Source organism: Meles meles, chromosome 20, assembly GCF_922984935.1.
Source record: "Meles meles chromosome 20, mMelMel3.1 paternal haplotype, whole genome shotgun sequence".
NCBI lineage: Eukaryota > Metazoa > Chordata > Mammalia > Carnivora > Mustelidae > Meles > Meles meles.
The window spans coordinates 27,017,281-27,045,143 of NC_060085.1; the positions used below are offsets into that span (position 1 = coordinate 27,017,281).

General features: G+C 46.1%; 3 protein-coding genes across 7 annotated transcripts in view; all 3 read left to right on the plus strand.

The window, feature by feature from the left end:
* The window catches only part of ABHD6 (abhydrolase domain containing 6, acylglycerol lipase), a 52,959-nt gene extending 49,598 nt beyond the window's left edge, over positions 1-3,361 (plus strand). For all 5 annotated transcript variants that reach the window (XM_045990322.1, XM_045990323.1, XM_045990324.1 and 2 more), the window contains one exon: positions 2,237-3,361. In XM_045990322.1, the coding sequence (XP_045846278.1) occupies positions 2,237-2,413 (177 nt within the window). In that variant the 3' untranslated portion in view covers positions 2,414-3,361. The remainder of the gene's footprint in view (positions 1-2,236) is intronic.
* A 9,191-nt stretch (positions 3,362-12,552) lies between these two features.
* On the plus strand, positions 12,553-21,995 carry RPP14 (ribonuclease P/MRP subunit p14). Its single transcript, XM_045992322.1, has 6 exons — positions 12,553-12,818; positions 16,002-16,099; positions 16,195-16,279; positions 20,506-20,582; positions 21,061-21,139; positions 21,860-21,995. Exons 2-6 carry the CDS (start codon positions 16,002-16,004, stop codon positions 21,914-21,916), a joined length of 396 nt encoding a protein of 131 aa, XP_045848278.1. The 5' UTR covers positions 12,553-12,818; the 3' UTR covers positions 21,917-21,995.
* Positions 21,996-22,035: 40 nt separating this feature from the next.
* HTD2 (hydroxyacyl-thioester dehydratase type 2) lies at positions 22,036-23,232 on the plus strand. The gene has a single exon (XM_045992321.1). The coding sequence runs from the start codon at positions 22,036-22,038 to the stop codon at positions 22,540-22,542; it is 507 nt and encodes a 168-aa protein (XP_045848277.1). The 3' UTR covers positions 22,543-23,232.
* Positions 23,233-27,863: the final 4,631 nt, after the last annotated feature.

Below are 27,863 nucleotides of genomic sequence, written 5' to 3' on the forward strand. Positions count from 1 at the left end.
CACCAGAATGGGAGGGCCTTGTGAAGATATACAAGGTCTGTTACTCTTAATGTCCCTTCATCCTGCCACCACAGTGCCTGGGATGCAGGAGACCCAGAGTATACAGTTAGTGGGGGAGCCAGCAAGCAAGGAAGTAAATAAACAACCTAGCAAAGGAACAAAGCCACCCGCTGACAGCCTATACATTTAAGTCAGCGAACAGATTTATATTGAGCACCTGGTATGTGCCTGACACTGTGTTAGGCCCTGGGGTTACAACGAGCACCAAGACAGGATCCCCGAGCTGCAGCAACTCCTGATCTACCTGCCATTATAATGCCTGGCAGACGTAATTATAATAACTAGTTGAGGTAGGTCATATGAGTGCAGGGTCGGATCCTGTCTTTATATTTTGTTCATGGTGGGTCTTCTTGCATTAATGTCTGTTTTCTTAAATACTGCATCAAAATAATCTTCATATTAATTACCGAGTTTTTTGGCGGCTGCTTTAAATTGTGTGCCCAAGGCAAGTGCCTCACTTCCCCGACCCTAGTCTTGGCCCTGGCCTGAAGTGGGATGGAGGAAAATTGTTTTGACTGTCTTCGTGAGTGTCTTGCGCAAGAAAGAGCTGATGTGGTTCCCGTAGACATGTGTACCGGTTGAGTGTCCATATAGCTATTTCCTGTATGTCTGAGTGACCATGGGGAGTCCTGGATTTGACCGGCCTGACAGTGTCAAAGCTAGAGGCTCAAGTGGGCAGCGATGGGTTCTGACCTCTCTGCAGGATAGACATTCATTTGGGAGTTTCTACTTTTTCATGCCTTGGCCCTTTGACACCACCTGCATTTCCTCTGGGGATCTTTCTTTCTGTCTGTCTTTTTTTAATATTTGATTTACTTATTTGACTGACAGAGAGACAGTGAGAGGGGGAACACAACCAAGGGGAGTGGGAGAGGGAGAAGCAGGCTCCCCGCTGAACAGAGAGCCCAATGAGGGACTCGATCCCAGGACCCTGGGATCATGACCGAGCCGAAGGCAGATACTTAACGACTGAGCCAGCCACCCAGGTGCCCCTTCTCTGGAGATTTCTCTACAGACGCTGGGCTTTATTTCTGCACAGTTGCAACAGCAGCTTTCCCTCTGAGTGCAGGCCCGGGGAAGGCGCCCCTCTCACTAAGCTCCCCATCAGCTGCTTCTGTTTGTGGCCCAGGGCTGCTTTGCTATGCTCCACGCTCAGTGCCTTGGCAGAGACATGGTGCCCCTCCCCTGACCCCCCACTTCCTGGGTGGAAAATCTTGGTTTTCATGGTCCAGGCTGACCAGAATGGAGCTTAAACACAGACAGCACTTGAGTTTGTTGGGGGGTCTTGCTTTTGCGTTGAGGATGAGAGGAGGGGTTCTCTTGTGCTGGATGAGTTGAAGGTGAACGCAGTGGCGAATGGGGAACAGATGCAAATCTGATGCTTCAGGAGGGTGTTGGGGAGAAAACCCAGGATGGGTGTGAATAGCAAGGTCACCCAGATGACAGTAAAATTAGTGCATTGTTAGGAAAGGGTCAACCTGGAGAGTGGTGCCTTTCATATCAGAAGAGCATTCCTCGTTATTCACAAACTCCAGGGCCCGTGGTCACGCAACTTGGGGGACCCTGAAAGACCCTCAAAGAGACACTGCGCCCTCCCCCAGCTTGGGATAATTAGCGTTCCCCTCTTGTATCTTCTGTGTGTGCCCTTCACAGAGCTGCCTTCTCTGGTCCGACCTGATCATGTCTGTCCCTAAGACAGCCCCGTGGCTCCCCACTGCCCTTAGATGGAGGCTTGACCCCTTATCTCTCCACCACACCCTCCCCACCCCCCACATGCTGTGTCTCAGCTCAGCTAACTGCCATCCCCGGCGCTTGCCTGACTTGCCCCGGCTCTTGCACGGATCCTCCCCCACACCCACCCCGTGCACTCTCAGATCCTGGGATGCTCCCCACTTAGAGCCCTCATCTACTGACCAGTCCTGCTTCCCTACCAGACCGAAAAACTTCCTCCTGGGCAGGGACTGTGTGTTTCCACTTCAGTAATGCTGGCAGTTAACACAAGTCCAGGTGCCAAATTGCAGAATGAGGCATGCAGTCATTTCTGTCAGTGAGCCACGTGCCCCGACGTGACTCGATCCTAAATGTCTCCCCTGCCAGGCCTCAGCCGGTGTCTGGTCCCCCGAATGCATGAGGGCATCTGAGGCTTTTCTATCTAGTGTCCTGTCTTGTCCTGCAGGTGCTCGACGTGTCTGGGGCCGACATGTTGGCCAAGTCGATCGCCAACTGCCAGGTAGAACTTCTGGAAAACTGTGGGCACTCAGTGGTGATGGAGAGACCCAGGAAGACGGCCAAGCTCATTGTCGACTTCTTAGCTTCTGTGCATAGCACAGGTAACAACAAGAAGCTGGACTGAGTCCCCACCCGCAGCCTGCACTCGCACACAGCATCAGCCCCCATCTCCAGAATCGGACGCGGCCAATTCAGCATTTCTCAGGGATCCTGCCCCAAACGCAGTCAGAGCGCCAGCGTCCCTGAGGAGGCCAGTCCCCTGTTCCCGGCCTCAACAGATCCACAGAGCTTCAGGGGCCACGGGAAATCTCCAAGATATTTTTCACAATATAGAAACTCCCATGGGACAGAATTAAGAAAACCTAGCCACGAAATCTACCCAGAAGTCTTCAAGTTCATGTTGCAAAGCGGCTGCCTCGCGACCATAATCACCGAGGCCATCTTCTGTAAAACAACCTTCACAGACTGAGACTCCAGGATTTCCTGCTGCTTCGACGTTCTCCCCTGCATGGTCAGTGGCTGTTTTAGGAGCGTTAGTCTCCCATCTGCTGAGCCCTTCTTCATGTCTAGTTTAAGTTCTATGTAGAGGCCCCTATGTGCGTGCAAGTCCATCAGCTGCAAGACCAGGGAGCAAGATGCAAGCCATCCGTGATACTAGCACGTGAGGAGGGGTGCGGTCCCCCGCCTGCCGGCCCTCCCAGCTGCCAGAGCAGTGGAGAACACAAGTCGAGGGGGGGATGGGGCCCTGCGTGTCAGCCCTGTCATGAGGGAGCCCGGAACGGCTGCCGTGCGACGACCAGGGTGGGTTTCCTGGGAATCATTGATTATATTTACAAGTAGGACTAATGAAGCAATAATGTTCTATCATCAGACTCGGATTCCACATACAAGCACCTCGTGGGCCTCTTTTCTATCTTGCTGTGCTACTGAAGACCCTTGGGTGTAAAATACTAGTTTGTTAATGAATTCTGTGAATTCTGTGAACAGTCATGTGATTGAAAATAAGTCTAAACAGCTGTAAAAGTGACCACCATGACACGAAATAAATTTAATAAATCAAGATCAACATGCAGATGGTTTCTGTCACTAAGTTCCTATTTAAGTACAACGTTGGCCGATTTCCTGTTAACTTTAAGAAGTGTTTTCTCAAGTAAGGCTTCTTCGAAGACACTGGAAGACCTTATTTGGATAAGTTACTAGTTTTCTTCTAAGAAATCATGTTTGTCATTTTTATTCAGCTGAAACTGTTTATCAGAAACAAAAGGCAAGGGTCATCAGACTGATCGTTTTGGCTCTTGTCTGTTGTACTGAGGAGCCCTTAAAATTCCCAGAGCTTCAGGGCACCTGCGTGGCTCAGTCAGTTAAGTGTCTGACTCTTGATCTCAGCTCAGGCCTTGATCTTGGTGTCGTGAGTTTGAGCCCTGCACTGGGCTTCCTGCTGGGCGTGGAGCCTTTTTTTTCTTTCTTAAAAGGGGGCACCTGGGTGGCTCAATGGGTTAAGCCTCTGCCTTCGGCTCAGGTCATGATCTCAGGGTCCTGGGATTGAGCCCTGCATCAGGCTCTCTGCTCAGTGGGGAGCCTGCTCCCCTCCCCTTCCTGCCTCTCTGCCTACTTGTGATCTCTGTCAAATAAATAAATAAAATCTAAAAAAAAAATCCTCGGAGCTTGAGCCCTCCAAATCTCTTTACAGAGACTCTGCAGCCAACGAGTTCTAGAAATAAAGTGAAATAAACTATAGTTTAAATTAAAAACTACAGTTATAGTTTAAATATTGTTTACGTTTATATTATAATTTATCAGAGAAGAGTGGAACACAGATCTTAAAAACAAGAAGATACAAAAATGGGGTGCCTGGGTGGCTCAGTTGGTTAAGCAACTGCCTTTGGCTCGGGTCATGGTCCCAGAGTCCCGGGATTGAGTCCCACACTGGGCTCCCTGCTCATCAGGGAGTCGTCTTCTCCCTCTGACCTCTCCACTCTCATGCTCGCACGCGCTGACCTCTTCACTCTCATGCTCGCACGCGCTGACCTCTTCACTCTCATGCTCGCACGCGCTGACCTCTCCACTCTCATGCTCGCACGCGCTCATTATTTCTCTCTCTCAAATAAATAAATAAAGCCTTTAAAAAAAAAAGATACAAAAATGTGGTGTCTCATATGGGTGGGCTGCAGCTAACACAGTGCTGGGAGAGAATGTTAGAGGCCTCTGTACACATATTAGCAAAGAAGAGGGGCGCCTGGCTGGCTCAGTTAGTTGAATGTGTAACTCTTGATTTTGGGGTTGTGAGTTTGAGCCCCACATTGGGTGTAGAGATTTCTTAAAAATAAAATCTTTTTTTTTTTAAGATTCTATTTATTAGAAAAAGTGCACAAGCAAGGGGAGCAGGAGAGGGAGAAGCAGACTCCCCACTGAGCTGGGAGCCTGACGTGGGGCTCGATCCCAGGACCCCGGGATTGTGACCTGAGCCAAAAGCAGCTGTTTAACCAACGGACCCACCCAGGTGCCCCTTAAAAATATAATCTTAAAAATGAAAAATCATAAATCAAAAATAAACCTAGGAAAAAATGGAAGGAAATAATACCGGTGAGAGCAAAAACCAATGGCATGGAAGGAAGCATGGATATTAGGCACACTGCTTGTTCCAGTCTTTCATGTTCATCAAGAACTCTGAGCTTTGTGCGGTCCTGAGGACAGGCATCCGTCTGGGTGGGTTTGGGTGAGGAGGACGGTGCCCAGGGTGGCTGAAGATGTCTCCAGCCTGGGGTGAGTCCTGCAAATCAGAAAGCGTACGAGCTGCAGGAATTGTCATGCCCTGGGTGAACAGCCAGTGAGAATCACATCCACAGTTGCTGCAGCATCGCGCACACACCCGACTCATCCAGGCAGGGGTGTGGGCTGCCTGTCCCACCAGGAGGACAGCTGGCAGGGTCGGCAGCAGCAGGAGGCAGCTCCTGCCTCCTTGGCTGTCATGGAACGCAGCTGGAAGTCACGAGAAAGGCATATGAAAGTCCTTTGGACAGATCTTGGGTTGCCTTGGGCCCGCACCTCTAGCCCCACCGTGCTAGGGAGACTTGAAAACAGACATGCACAGCTCCTCTTAGCACCCCACTCTTTGGCCTTGTGATGATAGCAAGCTTGCTGGTGACCGCCAGCTGGCGGTCCCCCAAGCCACAGCCCACTGGGCCCTGTGGTAGTCGCCTTCAGTGGCAGTCTTGGAAAGAAGAAAAGGGTCATTGAGAACAGCCTTGCCTGAAAGACTGCCAGGAGTTTCCGAAGTGGCAGTGGAAAGCCCCGAGAATCACAAGGGGACTGGTTCTCCCACTTCCTGGAGTGGGGCCTTCAGGGCTGCCAAGGATGGACTCTGCTGGGCACGCACCGAGGGCACTGAGGGACAGGCCGTGGGTGGCTCTCAATTCGCCATCAGTCTGGGCTTCCTGTCCAGCGCAGATGCAGCCCCAGGAGTGACCGGTGCAAGGAACGCAAGTCTCATGGTGCTGCCCATGTGTGCAAGTCTGCCTTCCATTCGAGGCCCCATGAGTGCTCCCCATCCCAGGGAACCGTCCTTGTTGCTTTTTGCAAAGGAAGTTCTCAGGAGGTACTGGGAGACTAGGAGGTGGGTCAGGCCAGCTGATGCTCTTCCAAGTACCTTCCCTGCATCACCTTATGAAGTTCTCACATCCCTGAAAGCATACAACCTGCGCCTGTTTTATTTTCATTGCTTTAAGTTGTGCCCATTTTCAGCCCAAAAACTGAGTCAGGGAGAGGTGAAGTATCTTGCCCAAGGTCACACAAATAACAGATAGAGAGAGCCACCTGGCAGTCTCACTCAGGGGGTGGAACGTGCAACTCTTGATCGCGGGTTGTAGGTTCGAACCCCTAACTGAGTGTAGAGATGACTTTAAAATAAATAAATAAAATCATGGAAAAAAAGTAGAGAGATGGAGACAGTTTATGATTGAAGGTGACTTGCAAAAACGATGTTTTCGCTGGTTCAGGCAGGAGCTGTCTGGCCCAACTTCCGGTGGAGGCTAGGGCCCTTATTGGCTCAGCTGAACCAGCCAGTGTGGGGCAGCTCTGGTCACGATCACGGAGCCCACCCCTCAGGCCCCTGCTGAAGAAGGTGACCTAGTTGTTCACTCAGCAGTTAAGGCTATCCCAGTGCTGAGCCTCTGCTAGGTAGGAAACAAGCTTACCTACATTCAGGCATCTGAGGGGGCCTCAAGGGACAGCCTGAGCATCTCCCAGTGTCTTCAGTAACTAGGACTCGTGTCATGTCCACCCTGGAAGGGCTCATTCACCTTGTTGATAACCCTCATCCCTCTGCCACACTCTGGAAATGATCATCAGTGTTGTTTGCCCAAAGGAGTTTTCTGAAGGGGAGGTCTCCTCTGCGTCTTGCCCCTCGGGGGTCAGGTTTGGCAAATGGTCAGTTGATTTGGCTCTGCTCCTAGCTGCCATTCCAGAAGTGGCCCGAGGCTCTGCCTGGGATCAAGTTCAGTCTCCATTTGAAGGGGGTCAATTCCCCAGACTTCCTACCAGCCAGGGCTTTCCCACTGCCTTCAGAAAAATTTTAGGTTTTAATTAAATATAAATGCTGACTTTGGGTCCCTCATTTACTCCCAAACCCTGGATATTTTGATCTCAGGACAATTATTAGTTGATGAGTGAAACACACATTGTTCTAAAATGATGGATGCAAATTTTAATATCCACACGTACCAACCTTCTGCTTTGGGGACTTCCTGTCTTAGATCCAGAAGTCTTTTATTAAAAGTGGCAGTTCACTGGGTCTGTTCCAAAAATGTTAGCTGAAATACTCTTTGGCCAGGTTTGGGAGTTTTTTGTTTTTTTTTTTTTAACTCCTAGTCTGTGTCTATCTCAACTTCTCTCCTCCCTCACCCCATCTGTTTCACCACTTGATCTGTCTCCTACCCATCTGTCTGGCTCTTACCCATGGACACAGACACATAGAGACATACTCTCCCCTGACAGGTGGGAGCCTGGCTCTTCTGATCCTTCGTCCTGTAGGTCTTCAACACCACTCCTTTAACCATACAGACTGGGCTTTCTCACCAGCCGCTTCTCTCCCCCTGACAAAGTAGGATGATGTTCACACACAACCCCCATCCCTAAAAGGAGGCAAAAAAAAAGTAGAGAGGGAGTGGGAGTGGTCACAGGTGGGGCAGTGGAGATGTCTTCACATTCCCTGCTGAGGTCGGGCCAACTGCCCTGGGGCTCTGGACTGGAAGTCACCAGCAAGCGGGCTTGTGGTCACCTGCGAGTGCCTCTGATGGGATGAGGGTCTTGCATGACCATCATTAGCCTAGTCAGGGAGAGGAGGTCAGATAGCTCCTTTCAGCAACAGGAAGGCCTTTTCCCTTGGCTCCTAGAGGAACCTTGCCTTCATGACTTGTTGGATCTTTGGTCTCTCTATCCTCCAGGCAATCACTAGGAACCTTAGGGCACACCTAGGGGGTGTCCAAGCTCCAATAGGAGATGGGAGGAGAAGGAAGGATTCTTAGGGGCAAGAAAGGGCCAACTATTCACATGGGATAGGTTTACAATCCGTTACCAAACCTCCAAGAGCCAGATGTGCTTCTGAATTTAGAAAGTTTCCCATTTTAGAAAGGTGTTAGGGTGTGTACACCCCAGATTATGTAACATCCCCGGCGGGGTCTGGGGCTGCCTGACATGACTAAATGCATCGACATTTCTGCTGTGTGATGGAGGAACATCCACGGTAAATGGGACAAAAGCTATAAAAAGCTTCATCTGTGTTCAGCTTAAACACTGCTTGCCGCATGAAGATTTGGTTTTCACGTTTTTCTTGGATTTCAGAATTGCAGATAAGGGAACAGCAGGCCTCCACTCCCTGTTTCCTCTCTCCTGCCTTGTGGGGGTGGGTGGTGGGAGTTGGGGGGCAGGAGGGGGTATCTTGAGGAAGAGTCTGTTCTTCCTAGTGGGAGAGAGGCATACAGATGGGTGTGGTCCATGGCTCCCTCTTGTGACTGTTAGGGGCAAGTCCTGATTTTTATTTGACAATTATTAAATTATACAAATAATGCCCTGTCACTTTAAAAGAAGTCAAAGAGGGGGGCACCTGGGTGGCTCAGTGGGTTAAGCCTCTGCCTTCGACTCAGGTCATGATCTCAGGGTCCTGGGATTGAGCCCCTCATCGGGCTCTCTGCTCAGCGGGGAGCCTGCTTCCTCCTCTCTCTCTCTGCCTGCCTCTCTGCCTACTTGTGATCTCTCTCTCTCTGTCAAATGAATAAATAAAGTCTTTTTAAAAATGCTCATAGGGTGGTTGGGTTATGGACATTGGGGAGGGTATGTGCTATGGTGAGTGCTGTGAAGTATGTAAACCTGATGATCCACAGACCTGTACCCCTGGGGCTAATAATACATTATACGTTAATAAAAAATAAGAAACTGTTTTAAAATTTAAAAAATATGCTTGTACATACATATGTATCAACAGAGAGGTCCCCACAGTGGGTTTATTGGGGTGGTGTTTTACATAAATGGGTCATGCTGGACACTATTGTTGCCAACCCTGCACCTCCTGCTTGCTCTTTTCACTTATGTCTATGTCTTGGGCCTCTTATAGGTCAGAATCCACAGATTCCCCCAGGTTCCTGTAATGGAGATGCAGAGGCCTCCAGGGAAAGGTGGGGTACAGCAAGGGTGCACTTCTTTGTAGGAAGAATCTTCGCAGGATTTGCTGAATCCCTCAGAAAGGATCTCTGAATTTTAAGAAAGGCTCTTGGGCCCCTCCAGAAACAGGCTGCTTAATTACAGGGTGGTTATCCCCTCCCCAAATTCTCCCTTCCTAGAGTCTTAGAGCTTTTTTTAGGGGAGAAGTTCCTAATGTCACTTGTGAGGAAAGTTCCCTCCATCATTTAAATGCATTTCAGAAATGCTGGATGAAACAGAGTTAAATAGCGTGGCTCCCACTCCGACCCCAACACAAGCAGGGAACTGACTGGGAAGGAGCAAAAACACCCTCGGAAGGCAGCCAGGGATGCTGGGGCTGAGGCAGGGACCAGGCAATTGTGCTCCTCCCCTGGATGATGGGGCTGGTTTGGACTTGACAGTCTGGGCAGGAACTTCTGGCCTTTTTTTACCCTTGACTGGTGAGCTGCACCCCAGAGTCCTTGCCTGCAGCATGTGCTGCTAATGTCCCCTTCCCAGATCCCCTTTACTGACTGCTGCCTCCCCATCGCTGCCGAGGAAACACACCTGCCCTTCTCCAAGGGAACTGCCCTCAGACACAGGAGATGCCTGAGAGGTGGTGCCCCATCCTCTTCCTCTCACATCCTGGGGTTGCCAGACAAAATACAGACTGCCCAGCTAAATTTAATTTAGCATAAGGCTATCCTAGTCACTGTGTATCTGAAATTCAAATTTAACTGGGCAACTGTATTTTTATATGCTAAATCTGGCAACCCTACAGCTGGCAGTCAATGACTGGGCGGGGGGGCGGGGGTAAGGGTAGTGGTGAGTATGATGAAGGCTTTCCCCCCTTACCTCCAAGGCTGGAAGCTTGCTGGTTATCGTTTATGCTCCAGGGCTCCCTGTGGGATCACCCTGAGGCTGAGCTTCAGCTGAACCCACATCTTTGCTTAGCTTCTTCCCCTGCCCATCCTACTTTCTTCCTCCCTTGCAGGTTTCCCATGAGAGCTGCCCCCAATAAATTTCTTCCACGAGGATCCCCGTCTCATGCTCGGCCTCTGGGGACTCAAAAATATGCCTCCCTTTCAATTTCCTTTGAGGGTTGCCTCAAGGAGCAACTTCCAGCCTTGTCATCCCATGGATTCTGGAGCTTCTCACCACCTTAGACAAATGACTTGCCCTCTCTAAACTCTTTTCTCTTTTTTCATCTGTGAAAGGCAATAATGTGACATTGTAGGGTAGATGGGATAATGTGAGCATGCTCTCCGGCACTTGGCAAGTCTCCCTAAATGGAAACAACAGCTGTCATCCCGTAGCTTTTAGCTCCTGGTCATTTTCACTCCCTTTGTCCTACCTTCTCAATCTGCTGGCATCAGTGGATATGATTCCCATGAGTCTGATGGAGATTTGTGGCTGTAATCCTACTTACGCCTCCCTCTTGCCTTTTCTTCCCAACCTTGTGAAAGCACCTCAGTTTTAGCAAAAGCCATTTGGCACCAGTTCACAAAGCAGGGAGGGGAAAGCTGAACACAGCAGGGGGGAGGAAGTGTGGACTCAACTCTTTCTTGGCTGCCATAGCTTCCAGGAACATAAAACACTCCCCGACTGCCCCCAACAACTTGGCTCTGAAATGTCAGAAACACAGTGTCTGGAATGGCCGTCTTGAGCCAAATGACTCCACCAATGCAATGCTGGGCAACGTCTATAAAGACTGAGGCAGGTTCGTGTATTATGTTTTGGAGTGATGTTAAGATATATTGTTAAGAGGGGCGCCTGGGTGGCTCAGTGTGTTAAGCCTCTGCCTTCGGCTCAGATCATGATCCCAGGGTCCTGGGATCGAGCCCCGCATCGGGCTTTCTGCTCAGCAGGGAGCCTGCTTCCCTTCCTCTCTCTGTCTGCCTCTCTGCCTACCTGTGATCTCTGTCTGTCAAATAAATAAATAAAATCTTTGAAAAAAAAAGGAAACTTGCATTAATAGTTTACTGTATAAAAAAAAAGAAAGAAAATGCCATTGTTTGTGGGGTCTGTGTTCATTTCCTCTACCTCTCCCCCAATCTGGAACACGTCCTGTCTCCTCTGAGGAAAGAAGGAAGGGAAGCAGAGCCACAGAACCAGAGAACGTGACTATAGCCAAGGACAGGTTGCAGGATGATACAGAAGAAAGTGGGACTTCGAGAAAATACACAAGAAAGAAGGTCCCAGCTGAATCAGCCTCCTGCGTGCCTGTGCAGGGCAACCCTCTGCCCTCAACCCAGGCAGAATCAGCACACCCGCCTAGGAACTACTGCATTCACTAACTGTGTGCTGTACATTGAGTGCTAGGCACCGGAGCGCAGTGGTGAGCCGCACAGACAAGGCCTCGTGCTCATGGGGCTTACACTCAAGTTTTGGCAGCCCCAGTGCCTCTCCCACACACACCCCCGACTCATGCCACACAACTCATGGTAGTATGGGGCAGTGTGGACAGCACCATCTAAAGTCAGACAGCCTGCTCTATTGTTAACACCTGGATGATCTTGGGCAAGTAACCGCCTCTCCGACCTCAGTCTCCACCCCTGTAAAATGGGGATGATCACAGTAATAGCTACCTTAGGGTTGTGTGAGAGTTCCACGACATAACATATGAAAAAACTGGGGCGTCTGGGAGGCTCAGTGGGTTAAAGCCTCTGCCTTCAGCTCAGGTCATGGTCCCAGGGTCCTGGGATAGAGCCCCGCATCGGGCTCTCTGCTCAGCAGGGAGCCTGCTTCCCCCTCTCTCTCTGCCTGCCTCTCTGCCCCTCTCTGTCAAATAAATAAATAAAATCTTAAAAATAAAAAAAATATGAAAAAAACTTTTATTTCATGACGCCTGGCCCGAAGAACGTACTCGATAAATATTAGCTGCTATTATTATATTATTATTATTATTATTATTATTATTATTTACAAACACTATCAGTTTCACGAGTACAGGGCCATATCTTCTTGTTCTCCGCTGGGTTCCCAGTACCAGCACATAATAGGGACTCAGCATGAATAAATGCATAGATGAAACCTGGCTTACATCTAAAGACAGGACCATCGGGAGCTTATGTCAAGATGGATAACCTACTATGGGCTGGGCGCCTCAAGGGACATTAGGAGTGGCTCCAGTCCTTGGGGTGCTTGATGGAAGATGCACAGCAGAAAAGATGCTACATAGAAAGCTGAGTGAATGAATGCATGGATAAATGCACGACTATGAAGGCGAGCTCCTGGGACGAATAAATACGTCCGGAGTCCAGTACCCCATACACACATTTGGTCACAGAGCTTTCTCTGGAGTGGGCACCAGGGGGCACTGAGCTCAGCCAGTCTGAGCTCCTGATCAGGATTCACTCCCGCGTTCCAAGGAGGACGCCGCGCGGTGACGTCATATCCGCGCCAAGCCATTACCCTTGGGGGGGGGGCGAAACAGGAGCCAAACGTAAGTAACCCCGGAGTTTTCTGGGCCCGGACGGTCTGGCCACTGCAGGGGAGCTCCCAGCTTTGGTGGATTCTTGCAGTGAACAGAAATCAGGGAAATCAGGTTAATCTGACCGAAAGCACGTAAGCGGAAGCCCATAGTAGAGCGGCTTTTTGCCGGGATTGAGCTCAGTCGGCCACACTGGTGACGCATGCCCGTGCACGCCAGGTGCGCATGCGCAAGCGGAGAGTTACGGCGGCCGGCGCGCGACCGTCTGACATACCTACCTGCTCCGGCCTAGGACGCAGTGGGCTGCTGGCGAGCTCCGGCCTCGCGCCTCCACGGGCATTTGTACAACGGGGTCTCGGCAGCAGATGGTGGCTGCGAGGAGTGAGCGGAATCACGTGTGCTGACCGCATGCGCCCGGCGCCAGGTGGGCGCCAAATAAATGGCGGGTGGTTGTTAAAAAAAAAAAAAAAGTTTAAGACAACTAAAGAGTCCAACAGTAGGGGACTGAGCTTTTTTTTTTTTTTAATGATTGACTTGGCCCAAAACTTATATATTGGATGCATGCTGTGTGTGATGCACTTTTCGATATCTGCGAAACAGTCGTGAACAAGATAGAACTCGGTTTCTTGCGGAGTGTACATTCTGTTGGGGTGGGGAAGGGAAGTACAAAGCGAATAAATGTATTACGTAGTTGTGTTAGAAGGTGGTAAGTGCTGTGGGGGAAAACTAGAACAGGGGCGTGGAGGGGCTGCCGTATTACACAGAACAGCCACAGGACCAAATCGAGGGGTGCGAGTTGATCAAAGCCGTGAAAGAAGCGAGGGAGCGAGCCATCTGGTTACCTGCAGGAGGAGTATTCTCGGCGTGCGGAAAAGCTAGGAGCGAGGCGCAGAAGCGGGAGGGGAACGGTGTGTGAGGAGGAGCTACGAGTCTGGTGGAGGGGATTGAGAAAAGGAACATGGTCAGAGCTGTTGGAGGAGGCAGCGGTACAATTCAGGTAAGGCCTTGCAGGGCCTGTAAGTCCTTTGGGTTTACTCTCAATAAAACGGGAACCATTGCAAGGTTTTGAGCAGAGGAATGGCGAGGGCTCCAATAGGTTTTAACTGGCTCAGTCTGACTGCTGTAGAGACTAGATTGGGGGAGAGTGGGCAGCAGGTGGAATTAGGGACACCTATGACTATAAGTCACTTAATGAGCATCCCTACAGCCATTACAAAGGCTGGCTTCAAAGATGATGATAGCAAGAGCTATGGAAGTTCTTTCATTGTTATGGTGAGCCTGGCTGTAGGAGGGGTGGCCAGACATGCTCTCCCTTAATCTCGGGACAGCCTGCAGAGGGCAATAATGTCACTGCCTCTGAGGCTGAGGCCTTTGTGGAGGTCACTGCTCAGTAAACACTTGTTCCTTAAGTCTTTTTTGGTGAAATATACATAACATAAAATTGCCATTTTTAAGGGTACAGCCCATTGATGCAAAGTATGTTAACACTGTTATGGAACCATTTTCATTATCCATTTCCAAAAAAGTCTTCATTGTTATTGGTATCCTGAGCCTCCGGCCAAGTCTCATTCCCCTAGCTCAGACAGCCAACTCCATCAAGGTTGATGATGACTCTTAAAAAAACACCCATCAGGTGCCAGACAATGAATGAAGCGATTGAGGGCCCTATTCTCCAGGGACGACTCTAATGATTGGGAAAAAATCATCAGGTGGTTATTTCTCCAGTCTTTCCTGAAAGCAAAGGTATCCTTGAACATACAGGCCTAATACTTCTCATTCAGTAAGTGTTTATTGAATACCTACTCTGTGCCAGACACAGTAACTATGTTTCTAAGTGGATGCTTGGATGTAGCTCCTTGACCCTAATTCTTTCCTCTGAAGATATCATCTAGGAGTGGTTGGAACTGAGCCTGGTGCAGAGGTTTTGTAAATGCTGGTTTATAGCTATGTGACCTTAGCTAAGTCCCTTGCTTTGGTTGGACCTCAGTTTCCCAGTTTCTTTAGTGGGGAACCAGATATTGAACAAATAGTATTAAGAGATTGCATAACAAGTGAATCTAATTTAGAATAAGGTGTCCAAAAGAAGGCTTTCTTGAGGAGGTAAAATTCCTGGAAGAGGTGAGCTTTAAGCTAAAATGCAAAGGATGAGTAGAGGCTATCCAGAGGGAGAGTGAGGTAGGAGTGGAGCCAGTGACAGATTCTCCCCAGGGGACCAGCATGTTCTGAATTCTTGAAGGATCCAGGTCTATTAGAAATTATATTGATTGTCCATTCCAGGAATCCCACTTCTCAAACCCCTTGCTCTTTAAGTTCAGCCCTTTGGCGGGGGGGTTAGGGGCTACCAAATAGCTCTGTATACACCTGACCTTCAGACAGAATAGGCAGATCCAGCATGGGATGGAACAGGAGCTACCACTCCTCGTTCTCCTCTTCGTGTTCTGTGTTGACTGAGAGCAAACAAGAAGATCCTACATTTTATTCCTGTATGCTATTTTTTTTTTAAGATTTTATTTATTGGTCAGAGAGAGATCATAAACAAGCAGGAGAAGCAGCATGTAGAGGGAGAAGCAGGCTCCCCACTGAGCAAGGAGCCCGATGCTCAGAATGTCAGGACCCCGGGATCATGACCTGAGCTGAAGGCAGATGCATAACTGACTGAGCCACCCAGGTGTCCCTTTTTTTTTTTTTTTAAATTAGGAGGCATTGTACCAGAGTGGTCTTGAGGGGCTCAGGAGTGTTTGGAATCTGTGTGTCCGTGGGCAAGTGTTACCTCTCTTTGCCAAGCCTCAGTGTCCTCTTCTCAAAAATGGGTTGGGGGGAAAGTGGGAATAATAATAGCTTTTTCTCATGGGATCATTTTGAAAACTTATGACTTAAGGCATGTGGGGCTTTTAGCACAGAGCTAGGTACTTAGTAAGGAAAAATGTCCATTGGGATTATATTATTAGGATTTGAGAGTACAACAGTGTGGCATATAGAAAATCTTTTCTTTGCATCTTTATGGGTAAATTTGGTTTGACCAGAAATAAATGAATTACTATGCTAGGAGTTCTTTTAAAAATCAAATGGGTTAAAAAAAAAAAGGGGAGAAAGAAAGAAAGGCAAGGGGTGCCTGGCTCATTCAGTCAGAGGAGCATGTGACTTGAACTCAGGGTCATGAGTTCAAGCCTCACTTTGGATGTAGAGATTACTTAAATAAATAATAAGCTTGAAAAAAAATCAAATGGGTCTGGGATGCCTAGCTGGCTCAGTTGGTAGAGCATGCGACTCTTGATCTCAGGGTCGTGAGTTCAAGCCCCACACTGGGTGTAGAGCTTACTTTAAAAAAAAAAATCAAGGGGCACCTGGGTGGCTCAGTGGGTTAAGCCTCTGCCTTCAGCTCAGGTCATGGTCTCAGGGTCCTGGGATCGAGCCCCAAATCAAGCTCTCTGCTCAGCGGGGAGCCTGCTCCCTTCACCCACGCCCGCCTCTCTGCCTACTTGTGATCTCTGTCAAATAAATAAATAAAATCTTAAAAAAAAAATTCTCATTTAAAAAATGGGGGGTGGGGAGTGAAAAACAGCTTGTACCTTGCTAATTTGTAGCCCTCTTGACTTCTAATTTCTAGATGTGTTCAGCTTTGGAAAAGATGCGAACCCCAGCCACCACATACGAAAGAATAGTTTACAAAAATCCCTCTGAGTACCATTATATGAAAGTCTGTCTGTAAGTTCAGTCTCTTTAGGTCTATTTGTGATTACATTTTTATGAATCTAATAGTATGAAATTTAATACTTTTTTTCTTTTTAATGTTTTTGTAGAGAATTTCAGGATCGTGGGGTTGGACTGAATGCTGCACAGTTCAAGCAGCTGCTTATTTCAGCCTTGAAGGACCTCTTTGGGGAGGTATGAATCACTTGGTAGATTGAACATTCCTAAGATTTTCGTAAGAAATACCGAAACAGTGCTTTTCCAAATGCTTATTTTAAAACTTTAGAAACATACTTGACACTGTGGAAGCAGGCTTTCAGAAATGATGAGTTTGGGGTAGGTCTGTTCTAATACGCCTTTGTGTATTTGACAAGGAACTTGTTAGGCAAATGTTTTAGTGCCGTGCTACACACAGTGTGGCCCAGACTGACAACCTGCAAATAGTTTTTTGGGGTTTTTGCTTTTTTTTTTTTTTTTTAAGATTTTCTTTATTTAGAGAGGGTGTGTGAGAGCAGGGGGAGCAGCAGAGAGAGAGGGAAAGAGAACCCCAGGCAGACTCCACATTGAGCACAGAGTCCACCCAGGGCTCAGCTTCAGGACCCAAGATCACAATCCGACCCAAAATCAAGAGTCAGACGCATAACTGCCTGAGCCACCCAGGTGCCCCATGCAGTTTTTTTGCCCATTGTGAAGATTTGTAACTCACACCAAAATCAGCACACTCCTTCCTTTACTGAGAAAGTCTCTGTAAGCAAACCTTGAGGTGAGCTCTCAGAAGAGCTTGCAATGCTTGATCTTAGAATCATGAGTTAGAGCCCCACGCTGGTGTAGAGATTACTAAAAATAAATAAATAATTAAATGAACTTTTTTAAAAACCTGAGCTGAACTAAACAATGTACTTAGTGATATTGTTGATATACATTGTGTTATAGCCTCTTATTTTATCACAGACCAGCACACTGAGTAGTCCCGTGTTAGCATTTACTTGAAAATAAGCAGAATTTTGAGAGAACAAAGATGATTCAGGAAATTATTTTCTTATTCATATATTTTATCAAATCAAAATCTGGTGAGCATCTCATTAAAATTAAAAACATATACTCCATAGCAGACTCAGTTAAGAGGATGAAAAGACAAATGCAGACTGGGGGAGACTAATTGCAAACCACATATCTAAAATATATAAAGAACTCTCAGGCACCTGCGTAGCTCAGTCAGTTAAGCGTCTGCCTTTGGCTCAGGTCACCATGCCAGGGTCCTGGGATTGAGCCCCGCATCGGGCTTCCTGCTCTGCAGGGAGTCTGCTTCTCCCTCTGCTCCCCCCATGCATGCTTGTTCTCTGTCTCAAAAATAAATGAAAAATCTTTTAAAAAATAAAAATAAAATAAAGCAAACTCTAAAAACTCCATAGTAGAGAAGACCAAACATTTCAACTTGTGAAAGTGAGTAAAAGACACAAATAGACATTTTAGAAAAAAAGATGTACTGTTGACAAAGAAGCACATGAATGAAAAGATGTTCAGCATTATTAGCCATTAGGGAAACACACATTAAAAACACAATAATCTCAGGGTGTCTGGGTGGCTCAGTTGCTTAAGCAACTGCCTTCAGTTCAGGTCGTGATGCTGGAGTACCGGGATCGAGTTCCGCATCGGGCTCCCAGCTCCATGGGGAGTCTGCTTCTCCCTCTAACCTTCTGCTTTCTCATGCTCTCTCTCACTGTCTCTCTCTCAAATAAACAAATGAAATTTAAAAACAACAACAACACAATAAGCTCAAAAAAAACCCCATAAAACAAAATGGGGGTGGGGCACCTGGCTGGCTCAGTTGGTGGATCATGAGACTCTTGATCTCTTGACTCTTGGTTGTGAGTTTGAGCCCTATGTTGGGTGTCAAGATTACTTAAAAATAAAATCTTTAAAAAACAAGTAAATAGGGGCGCCTGGGTGGCTCAGTAGGTTAAGCCTCTGCCTTCAGCTCAGGTCATGATCTCAGGGTCCTGGGGCTCATCGGGCTCTCTGCTCAGCAGGGAGCCTGCTTCCTCCTCTCTCTGCCTACCTCTATGCCTACTTGTGATCTCTCTGTCAAATAAATAAATAAAATCTTTTAAAGAAAAGTAAATAAAAAATAAAAACAGTGAGGTATCACTACACACCTAATAGAACAACTGAAAATAAAAATTAAAAAAAATAGTGATAATACTAAATGCTGGTGAGGATGTGAAGTAACTGGGTCACTCCTTCATTGCTAATGGGAATGCAAAATGCACAGACACTTTGGAATACCATTTGACAGTTTCTAAAAACAACTAAACATGCATATGCTCTACTACCCAGCAGTTACACACCTAGGCATTTGTCCTAGAGAAGTGAAAACTTCATGTTCACACAAAACTTGTATGTGAGTGTTCATCGTAGCTTTATTTGTAAGAGCCCAAAAGCAGAAATAAGCCAGATGTCCTTCCGTGAGTGAGTGGTTAAACATTCATGATATATTCATACCATAGAATATAATCAGTAATAAAAAGGAACAAACTGTAGATACACATAAAAACTTAACCGAATCTCCAGAGAATTATGCTAAGTGAAAAAGCTAATCCCAAAAGTTAATATTCTGGGTGATCCCATTTGTATCATGCTCCTGAAGGAAGTAATTATATAATCTGGAGAAAGATACATGGTTAGGGGTTCGGGGGGAGGAGTGGGTGTGACTAAAACAAGGTAGAAGGAGAGCGGCCATGTGATGATCTAATTCTGGTGATGGCATCTCACCAGATGAGATACCATCTTGGTGGTGATGATAGTGTTTGCATGAAACGCTCTGTGTGGGAAGATTGCATAGAAATATGCACACGCACACACATGCACAGACAAATATGAGTGCATGTATGACTGGCAAAATCTGAATAAACTGGTTTATCAATTTTAGGTTTTGGGGTTTGATACTGTATTACCGGGGACGCATAGAACCTTCCTGTAAAATAAATTGTAACTTGTGATTCCAATTTTTCAAAATAAAAAGTTTAAGAGAAAAGTGTGCACCTTCTATCAGGTATAATACCTGGTTCTAGAATGAAGAATGTTATGAGAGAGGAACTAGATGATTTCTGTATGTGAAACAGCCTAGCAGGCAGTTGAGCTGGGGATCAGGGATGGAACTTTTTCTTTTTTAACCCTGAGATTGAAAGTCTCCTGCTCAACTAACTGAGCCATCCAGGTGCCCCCAGGGATGGAATGATTTAAACGAAGACTTGAAGGGTAAAGAGTCATGAAGAGTTACAGGAAGAACATTCCAGACAGGGATAATTATAAATAAGCAGTCCCAGTACTACAGCACCACTAAACAAAATACTGCTTTTTTAGAGGAGAAAAACAGTTGATAGGATTAGTTGTAAGACTTTAAGACTAGTGATGATGAGGGCTCCTGGGTAGCTCAGTCTGTTAAGCATCTGCCTTCGACTTGGGTCATGATACCGGGATCCGGGGATGGAGCCCTGTGTTAGGCTCCCTGTTCAGCAGGGAGTCTGCTCCCTCTGCTCCTCCCCCTGCTTATGCTTGCTCTCTTTCTCTCTCTCTTTTCTCTCTCTAGCTTGCTCTCCAATAATTAGAATCTTTTTTTTTTTTAAGATTTTATTTATTTATTTGACAGAGAGACAGCGAGAGAGGGAACACAAGCAGGGGGAGTGGAAGAGGGAGAAGCAGGCGGGGTTCCCACCAAGCAGAGAGCCCAATGTGGGACTCAATCCCAGGAACTTAGGTTCATGACCTGAGCTGAAGGCAGGCATTTAATGACTGAGCCACTCTGGTGCCCTCCAAATAAATAAATAAAATCCTTTTTTTAAAAAAAGAACAATGGGGACGCCTGGGTGGCTCAGTGGGTTAAGCCGCTGCCTTCGGCTCAGGTCATGATCTCAGGGTCCTGGGATCAAGTCCCTCATCGGGCTCTCTGCTCGGCGGAGAGCCTGCTTCCCTTCCTCTCTCTCTGCCTGCCTCTCTTGTGATTTCTCTCTGTCAAATAAATAAAATCTAAAAAAAAAAAAAAAAGAACAATGATGGTAGAAGGTACCCCGCTACCTCAATCACTGGAGCATGCGACTCTTGATCTCGGGGTTGTGAGTTCGGGCCCCACATTGGGTAGAGATTACCTTAAAAAAATAAATTTCGAGGGGAGCCTGGGTGGCTCAGTTGTTAAACTTCTGTCTTCAGCTTGGGTCATAATCCCAGGATCCTGGGATGGAGCCCCACCTCAGGGTCCTTGCTCAGTGGGAAGCCTGCTTCTCCCTCTCCAACTCCCCCTGCTTGTATTCTCTCTCTTCCTATCTCCCTCTCTCCCTCCCTCTCTAAATAAAATTTTAAAAATAATAATAATAATAATAAATAGTGACAATAATAGTCTGCTAATAGTATTTTTCCATACTTAGGTTGATGCAGCCTTACCCTTGGATGTCCTAACCTATGAAGAGAAGACCCTGTCAGCCATCTTGAGGATATGTAGCAGGTATGACAGACAGAGGCACCTTTGTAGTATAACAGAGGAGAGACATGGATGGAGAAATAGAGCAAAAATACTCTTCTCTAAGAAGAGGTTTGTCATGTGAGCTCTGAGTAGTGTTTGGAAGTTTAAACTGGGAAGGATACGAACATTTATCCACCAGGAGCTTAGACATAAAGAACAAAACTCATGATTTGCTTACAACTATTGTGTTTCCCAATTGATGGCCATGGTTGCAAACTTAAAAATTTGTATTTTAGAAACATTCCTAATTGAGGTTCATTTTATTCTCTGCCTATGATATACTGTGCTTTTACTTTTAAAGTTTTCTCATTTAGGGCTCTCTTTGGCAGCACATCTACTCAAGTTTTCCCATTTAAATTAGGTTTTTTAGAACTAATTTAACTGTATGGCACATCACAAAAGTACTAGTGAGATGTCGCAGAGAAAAATCCTTATGCATTCATTGTTGATCTCTCTACAGTGGTCTCGTCAAGTTGTGGAGCTCTTTGACTCTGTTAGGATCCTATAAAGGCAAGAAATGTGCTTTCAGAGTCATTCAGGTAAAGACTTCCTTCACATATTCCAAACAAAGCTGAGTAGGGGTCAAACAGCTTTTTATTTTTCTGTTTTTAAAAAAGATTTATTTATGAGAGAGAACGAAGCAGAGTTCGGGCCCCAGCGTGCTGGGCCCATGAGAGAGAATGAGCTTGTGGGGGAGGGGCGAAGGGAGAGGCAAGGGAAAGAATCTCAAGCAGACTCCATGCTGAGCGAGGAGCCCAGCATAGGGCTCAATCCCAAGACCCTGAGATCCTGACCTGAGCCAAAGTCAAGAGTCAGACACCCAACTGACTAAGCCACCTAGGCACCCCTCAAACTGTTTTTTTTTAATACATACCCCATTTTTTGTTTGTATAAATCTAATATGGTTAAAATTATCCACGTGGAACAGTGGGGAGGAATAAGGACTACATTGCTTCTGGAGGTGTGAGAGAAAGCACTTAGATTTTAGATTGTATAGGAGATGTTTGGGGATGAAACTTGGAACTCTTGTGGAAGAGTCTTAATTTTCCATTTGTTGCTTAATGCCTAGTGCCTAAAATATTAGAAGACTCTAAACTTATTAAGAACACTTAGGTATTTGAGGCTACCTCTAAGGGTGCTCTTTGAGAGGCCATTACATCAGCCTCGCTTACTCTAGGAAACTAGGCACGTTTCCACATGCCCTGTGTTGCAGAGCAATTTCTCGGCAGATTTCCTTAACTTTTTTCTTTCTCTTACAGGTTTCTCCATTTCTGCTCGCCTTATCTGGTAATAGTAGGGAACTAGTATTGGATTGAATAATCTTCAATTGCAGAAACATTCCTCTACTCTCAAAAGCACTTTTTGGTGATAATAAGCTGTCTGAAGACTGAAGCCGTTTAAAAGCTCCGATTGCCGGAATTTGACAGTGCTGAAGATGTTCCCAGTAATTTCCCGCCATCGTCTGTGGTGGGTTGGGGTTCAGAGGAGAATCTGCCTGAGCCAACCAGTGGTGAGCCGGCAGCACGTTGAGCAGACGCACGTCAGAGTTGGAGACCGGGCTGAACTCAGCAGGGTTTTCACACACAGGGACGTGGCTGCCTTTTCAGAATTAACGGGGGATGTCAATCCTTTGCATTTAAATGAAGATTTTGCAAAACACACCAAGTTTGGAAAGACAATTGTACATGGAGTTTTGGTCAATGGACTGATTTCCGCTCTCCTGGGAACTAAAATGCCAGGGCCAGGCTGTGTGTTACTTTCACAGGAAATTAGCTTTCCAGCTCCTTTATATGTTGGAGAAATTGTTTTAGCTTCCGCAGAGGTGAAAAGGCTGAAACGATTCATAGCTGTCATTGCCGTGTCATGTTTTGTAACAGAAAGTAAAAAGACTGTTATGGAAGGCTGGGTTAAAGTTATGGTCCCAGAAACTCCCCAGTCCTGAACTGTGTTTAAAGATGCACATTCAGGTGCCAGTGATACTGTTCTAGAGCCTCTGAGGAAAAGGGATTGCTGCTCTTCCCCGAGGGATGGCTTTAGACCTCGAAGCCTGTGTTGGGGGAGGGGAGCAGGTAGAGGGGCGTTCCAAGGTCCACTGTCCAATTTGGTTTTATGTATCACACAAACTTGAGTATATTCATCGTCTGTCTAGGTTTTTAAAATGGAAAAAATACCAGGAAGTTTATCTGGCCAAAGGTTCTACTTCTAGGATTTCACATGTAGTTAGATTTGCATTTGAGTAACAAACCTGCCTCTATCTGTACAGAGTAAGTTTGTCACTGAATTTATATCTAGCATTTTTTTTTTTTTTTTAAATATAACTAGCATTTAATTACTGAAGGCAGCAGCAGAAGTCAGGTCATTTTTTAACACCTACCTTCTGCCAGTCCAGGTACTGAGAGCCTGTCCTTCAGCAGTTTCTGGGTCAGAGTTTATTGTAATTTGTTACTATTTACACTGCAATGGCTCCTCGTTCCATCTTCAGTGGCATTTGCCTTTCGGATGGTTTCCCTGTGATTAGAGAAGGGCTTACGTGCACGTTTGGACTCATTTATGTAAACTCTCTCAATCTCACGTAATATAACAGAGATGACAACTCCTACCACACAGGACTGTTGGAGATGCTAGGTACAAATAGCTAAGTGCAAAGTCCAGCCGCCCATCCATTCTCCCTGTGAATGAGGCTAGAGGTTTTCCCAAGTTTAAAGCAAACTAGCCCACAATTAAACAGGTGAAAGACTCATTTTTCAAGATTTTTTTTTTTTAATTTGACAGAGAAAGAGATCACAAGTAGGCATAGAGGCAGGCAGATAGAGAGGGTGAAGCAGGCTCCCCGCGGAGCAGAGAGCCCAATGCGGGGCTTGGTCCCAGGACCCTGGGATCATGACCTGAGCCAAAGGCAGAGGCTTTAACCCACTGAGCCACCCAGGCACCCCATTTTTCCAGATGTTAATCAGTCTAAACCTGGAATAGAGTTGGAATGCAAAATTTTTATTTTAGTAATCAGAGTATTTTCTCCCTCCCTTGAAAACACTGGATTCTCCCCTTTATAAATAATACATGTTTATTGTAAAGATATTATAAATAAAAAGTATAAGGAACGCTGTGGAGTCCACGTTCTTAAGAATTGAGGGATATTGAAAATGTAATCAGTATTTTTTTAAAAAGTTGGACACCGAAGAGGAAACGCATCTAATACGTTTGTACTGAGTGGTCATCCCAACACAACCAACACTTTCAAGATAATCTATAACAGAACATCCAAATCTCTGTGACTTTATTTTTTTTAAGTTTTATTTATTTATTTGGCAGAGAGAGATCAGAAGCAGGCAGAGAGAGAGGGGGCAAGCAGGCTCCCTGTCGAGCAGAGAGCCTGGTGCGGGACTCCAGCCCAGAACCCTGAGATCATGACCGGAGCTGAAGGCAGAGGCCCAACCCACTGAGCCACCCAGGCGCCCTGCTCTGTGACTTTAGATGGTGGTTCTGATTACATACAGTTAGATGCTTTGATCAGGAAGATAGAGCAGGAGTCATTGTGAGATCAACCTCCATTTCCTGGGAAAAGGTTTTTTTGGCTGGTGGATCAGTAACTAGATTTTTTTTTAGCGTCAAGGGGATAAATTAAGCAGATTACTAGAAAAAAATCATTCTAGGCTCTAGAGGGCAATGATGTGTATAAATGGTATTTTTAAACTGTTGACTATTGTACCATATTCTAGTTGGTGAGATGAAAATACTAAAATCAGTGTGAGAAGCAAGGATGCTGTTCTCATGAGTTTGAGAATGGGCAGCAGTGTGGCTCAGATGCACAGGAAGACTTATTCATAGGGGAAGGCTACACAAGCTCAAACTGATACAGTGTTGGGGAAAAAAATGGAATCTTGAAGCACAAAATACAGACTCAAAGCCATGACTGTCTGTTCCCGTAGAACTCATTCTCTGGTTCTAGTAGCACTCTATGAACTAGGTCTCTATGGACTAGGTCCATAAATGGAGTGTGATATGATCGTTAATAATAGTAGCTACCATTTTTCTTCAAATTTCTACCTCCCCCTTTTTAAAAAAATTTTTATTTATTTATTTGACACAGAGTCACAGCAAGAGAGGGAACACAGCAGGGGGAGTCGGAGGGGAAAAGCAGGCTTCCCTGCCGAGCTGGGAGCCCAACGTGGGGCTCGTAAGGCTCGATCCCAGGATGCTGGGATCATGACTGAGCCAAAGGCAGACGTTTAACAACTGAGCCACCCAGGTGCCCCTGCCCCCGCCTTTTTTTTTTTTTTTTTTTTTTAAAGATTTTTAGAAAGTGTGAGTAGAGGAGGGGCAGAGGAAGAGAGACTCTCAAACGGGCTGCACACTGAGCCCAGAGCCTGACACAGGGCTCAGTCTCCTAACCCTGACATCATGATCTGAACCGAAGCTGAAACCCAGTGTCAGACACTCAACCAACGGAGTCACCCCAGTGCCCCTAAGATTTTATTTTTAAGTAATCTCTACACCCAATGTGGGGCTCAAACTTATAACCCCGAGATCAAGAGCCACAGGCTCCACCAACTGAGCCAGCCAGGCGCCCCACTGAGCCAGTTTTCTACATTAACTCTAGTCTTTGAAAACTTCGTGAATTAATGTCCCATTTTATAGGCAAGGAAATAGACTGATGCTGTGTGACTTGCCCAAGGCTGTACAGCCAGTATGTGGTAGAGCAGGATGCAAATGGGGACCTGCCTGGTGCCAAAGCATTTCTTTGCTCCATCTCCCTGTGGGTCTCATAACGTTCCCATTACTGGAGTACTGTTAGCTTCTGTTATAGTATCGCGTCATGTGGCATTACAGTATTTGGAACCACGATTCTATAGAATTCTCTTTATATTCAAAATGTGCTAGATCTCACTTCCTGCTACAGTTGCAGCATTTTCCTATATACTGTTACTTGATGGCTTCTACCCGTAACCATCACCTACCCTTTTTCTCAGTTGACCTTCAGTGATAACTTGTCTTCAGAGCAGAATCATCAAAAGGGTTATTCTAAAGGTGAAAGGTTATGTGTAGGCCAAGTTTGGTGGGGAAAAGGGGAATGTCAGGCCTGGCTGGTCACTGATACTGTGTAATTCAAAAGTAGCTTCTCAATATGACCCGTTTTCATTTTTTAAAATGGTCCCTGAATACCCTGGTCTCCTTTGGTCTCCATAAATCAGTACCAGGTTGGACTAGAGAAGTAAGCAAGAAGGGATACTTCTCTGTCAATGATGACTTCTTATTTTTACTCAGAGCTGCTCCAGCCACTCATGCTTTGTGAAAGCTGGCTCTAAGGGAAACTGCCTGGTGGTTGGTTTCACTTTGAGCCCTGTGGGAGATGCCAAAAAGAATGTGGCTCTTCTGATGAAAGCAGGAGTGACCCTCAAATTAGGAAATCCTCTCCAGGATCATTGAGAGTAGTAGTACCCTGATGGTACTAGGTCATAGGTGGAAGTGGGTATGAAAGCACCGACTAAAACAGCAGGCCAAATTGTACTAGCACTTTCCACATAGGGGCATTGTAAGACTACAATTTATGTCATGTTTGATTGCTACAGAAAGATATACCCATCTTAAGTAATTTCAGCCTAATGTACTGGAAAATTGCTTAACAGATTTTTATATTCTATTAGAAACATTTCCATATTGGTGAGATGCCACTCATTTCTTTTTCTGAGCAGCAAATCTTGAGTAGCAGCAGAAAGAAAGCCTCAGCACAGCCTCCATTCATCTTGCAGACCTGACTTGCGTATTCATCTAGAAAAAGAAGAAATTGCTATATGCACAACGGTACCTCTTAGGTAACCATAGGCCTTCATTTGGTGCTGAATTATTAGTCATTTTTCTTTTATGTTCTTCAAGTATGATTCTGAGACCAATTTACTCAGAAAGAAAATTGCTATTAAATTATATCTATTAAGTTTTTATATTAAAACATACTCTAGCAAGGGTTGACTGTCATTCTGAGCAGCTGGACCCCTCTGAATGCCTCATGTGTTGGCATAATTTATTAACTGGCTGTATCTGAGCAGAATGGGAGTGCTGTGAAATGACTCTTGGGTTGCAGGATCTCCCAGGTCCCAGATGTTTTACTTTCTTTGTTCTTGGCTTGCCTTCATTTGTTCTTGGCTTGCCTTCATTTGGATCACAAGCAAAGCAGAGACAAGAATTCTCAACATCTTCAGAGAAATGTTGGGTTGGACCAAAATCAACTACAAGAAACTATTTAAGTTCAAAATCCTAAGAGAACCCAAGACTGATGTTGACACTACATAAATAGAACAGGATTAATAGGAGGCCCCACAAACAGTCAATTTCTAGGCCACAATCAATTTCTAGGGTGGCTTTTAGCTGTGTATGACCTTCTTTCAAACCCTGGGCAAAATTCCTCTGTGATATGATAGCAAACATCAAAGGGAAAGAAAAATGATCAAATGTGGGTTTGATCAAATTTTATTGTTTTCTATCCAGATCATGAATATTTAAAGAAATAAAATAGGGGTGCCTGGGTGGCTCAGTTGGTTAAGCAACTGCCTTGAGCTCAGATCATGATCCCAGGGTCCTGGGACTGAGCCCCACACCAGGCTTCCTTCTCACCACGGAGCAGGCTTTTCCCTCTCCCTCTGCTACTTCCCCTGCTTGTGTTCTCCTGCTCTTTCTCTGTCAAATAACTAAATAAATTCTTAAAAAATAATTTTGAGTTGGGAGGCAATGCTGCTTAGGAAGCACTGAATTTTTCACAAGCTTCTGTGATTTGCTTTTGTAGAACAGTTGCCAGGTCTGGAAGCAACCTCGCTAAAGCATCCTCATTATCTTTAGCCTGGCCAAATGCCAAGTTGTTAAACAACCTGTGGGCCATCTACACATTTGGCAACATATAGGGATATAAATCTATTTTTTTCCCCCTGCTAGCCTGAGTAGTTGTGTATGTGGCAAAAATCAAGGTATATATAACTCACTCGCTTTGCTGGGTCTGAGGCTGGAAGCAAAGCTGATTGGATTTAGATCAGCTCTGGCCTGGGGAGGGTTTCTCCACAATCAGCACGGGCCACTTCAAAAGCTGTCACAAGTTTTGGGGCCTGGTCTCCAGAGGATTTAGGGATCCAGTTAAATTCAGGATCCTCAGGGGATCACTGATAAGGCACTGATTTGGGCAGATGAAAATGAAATGATAAGGCTCGCGTAGCACTTACTCTGAGGGCCTACTTCAGGTGAGAATTTCCAGAGAAAGGGAAAGTCTGATTGAGAGTTAGT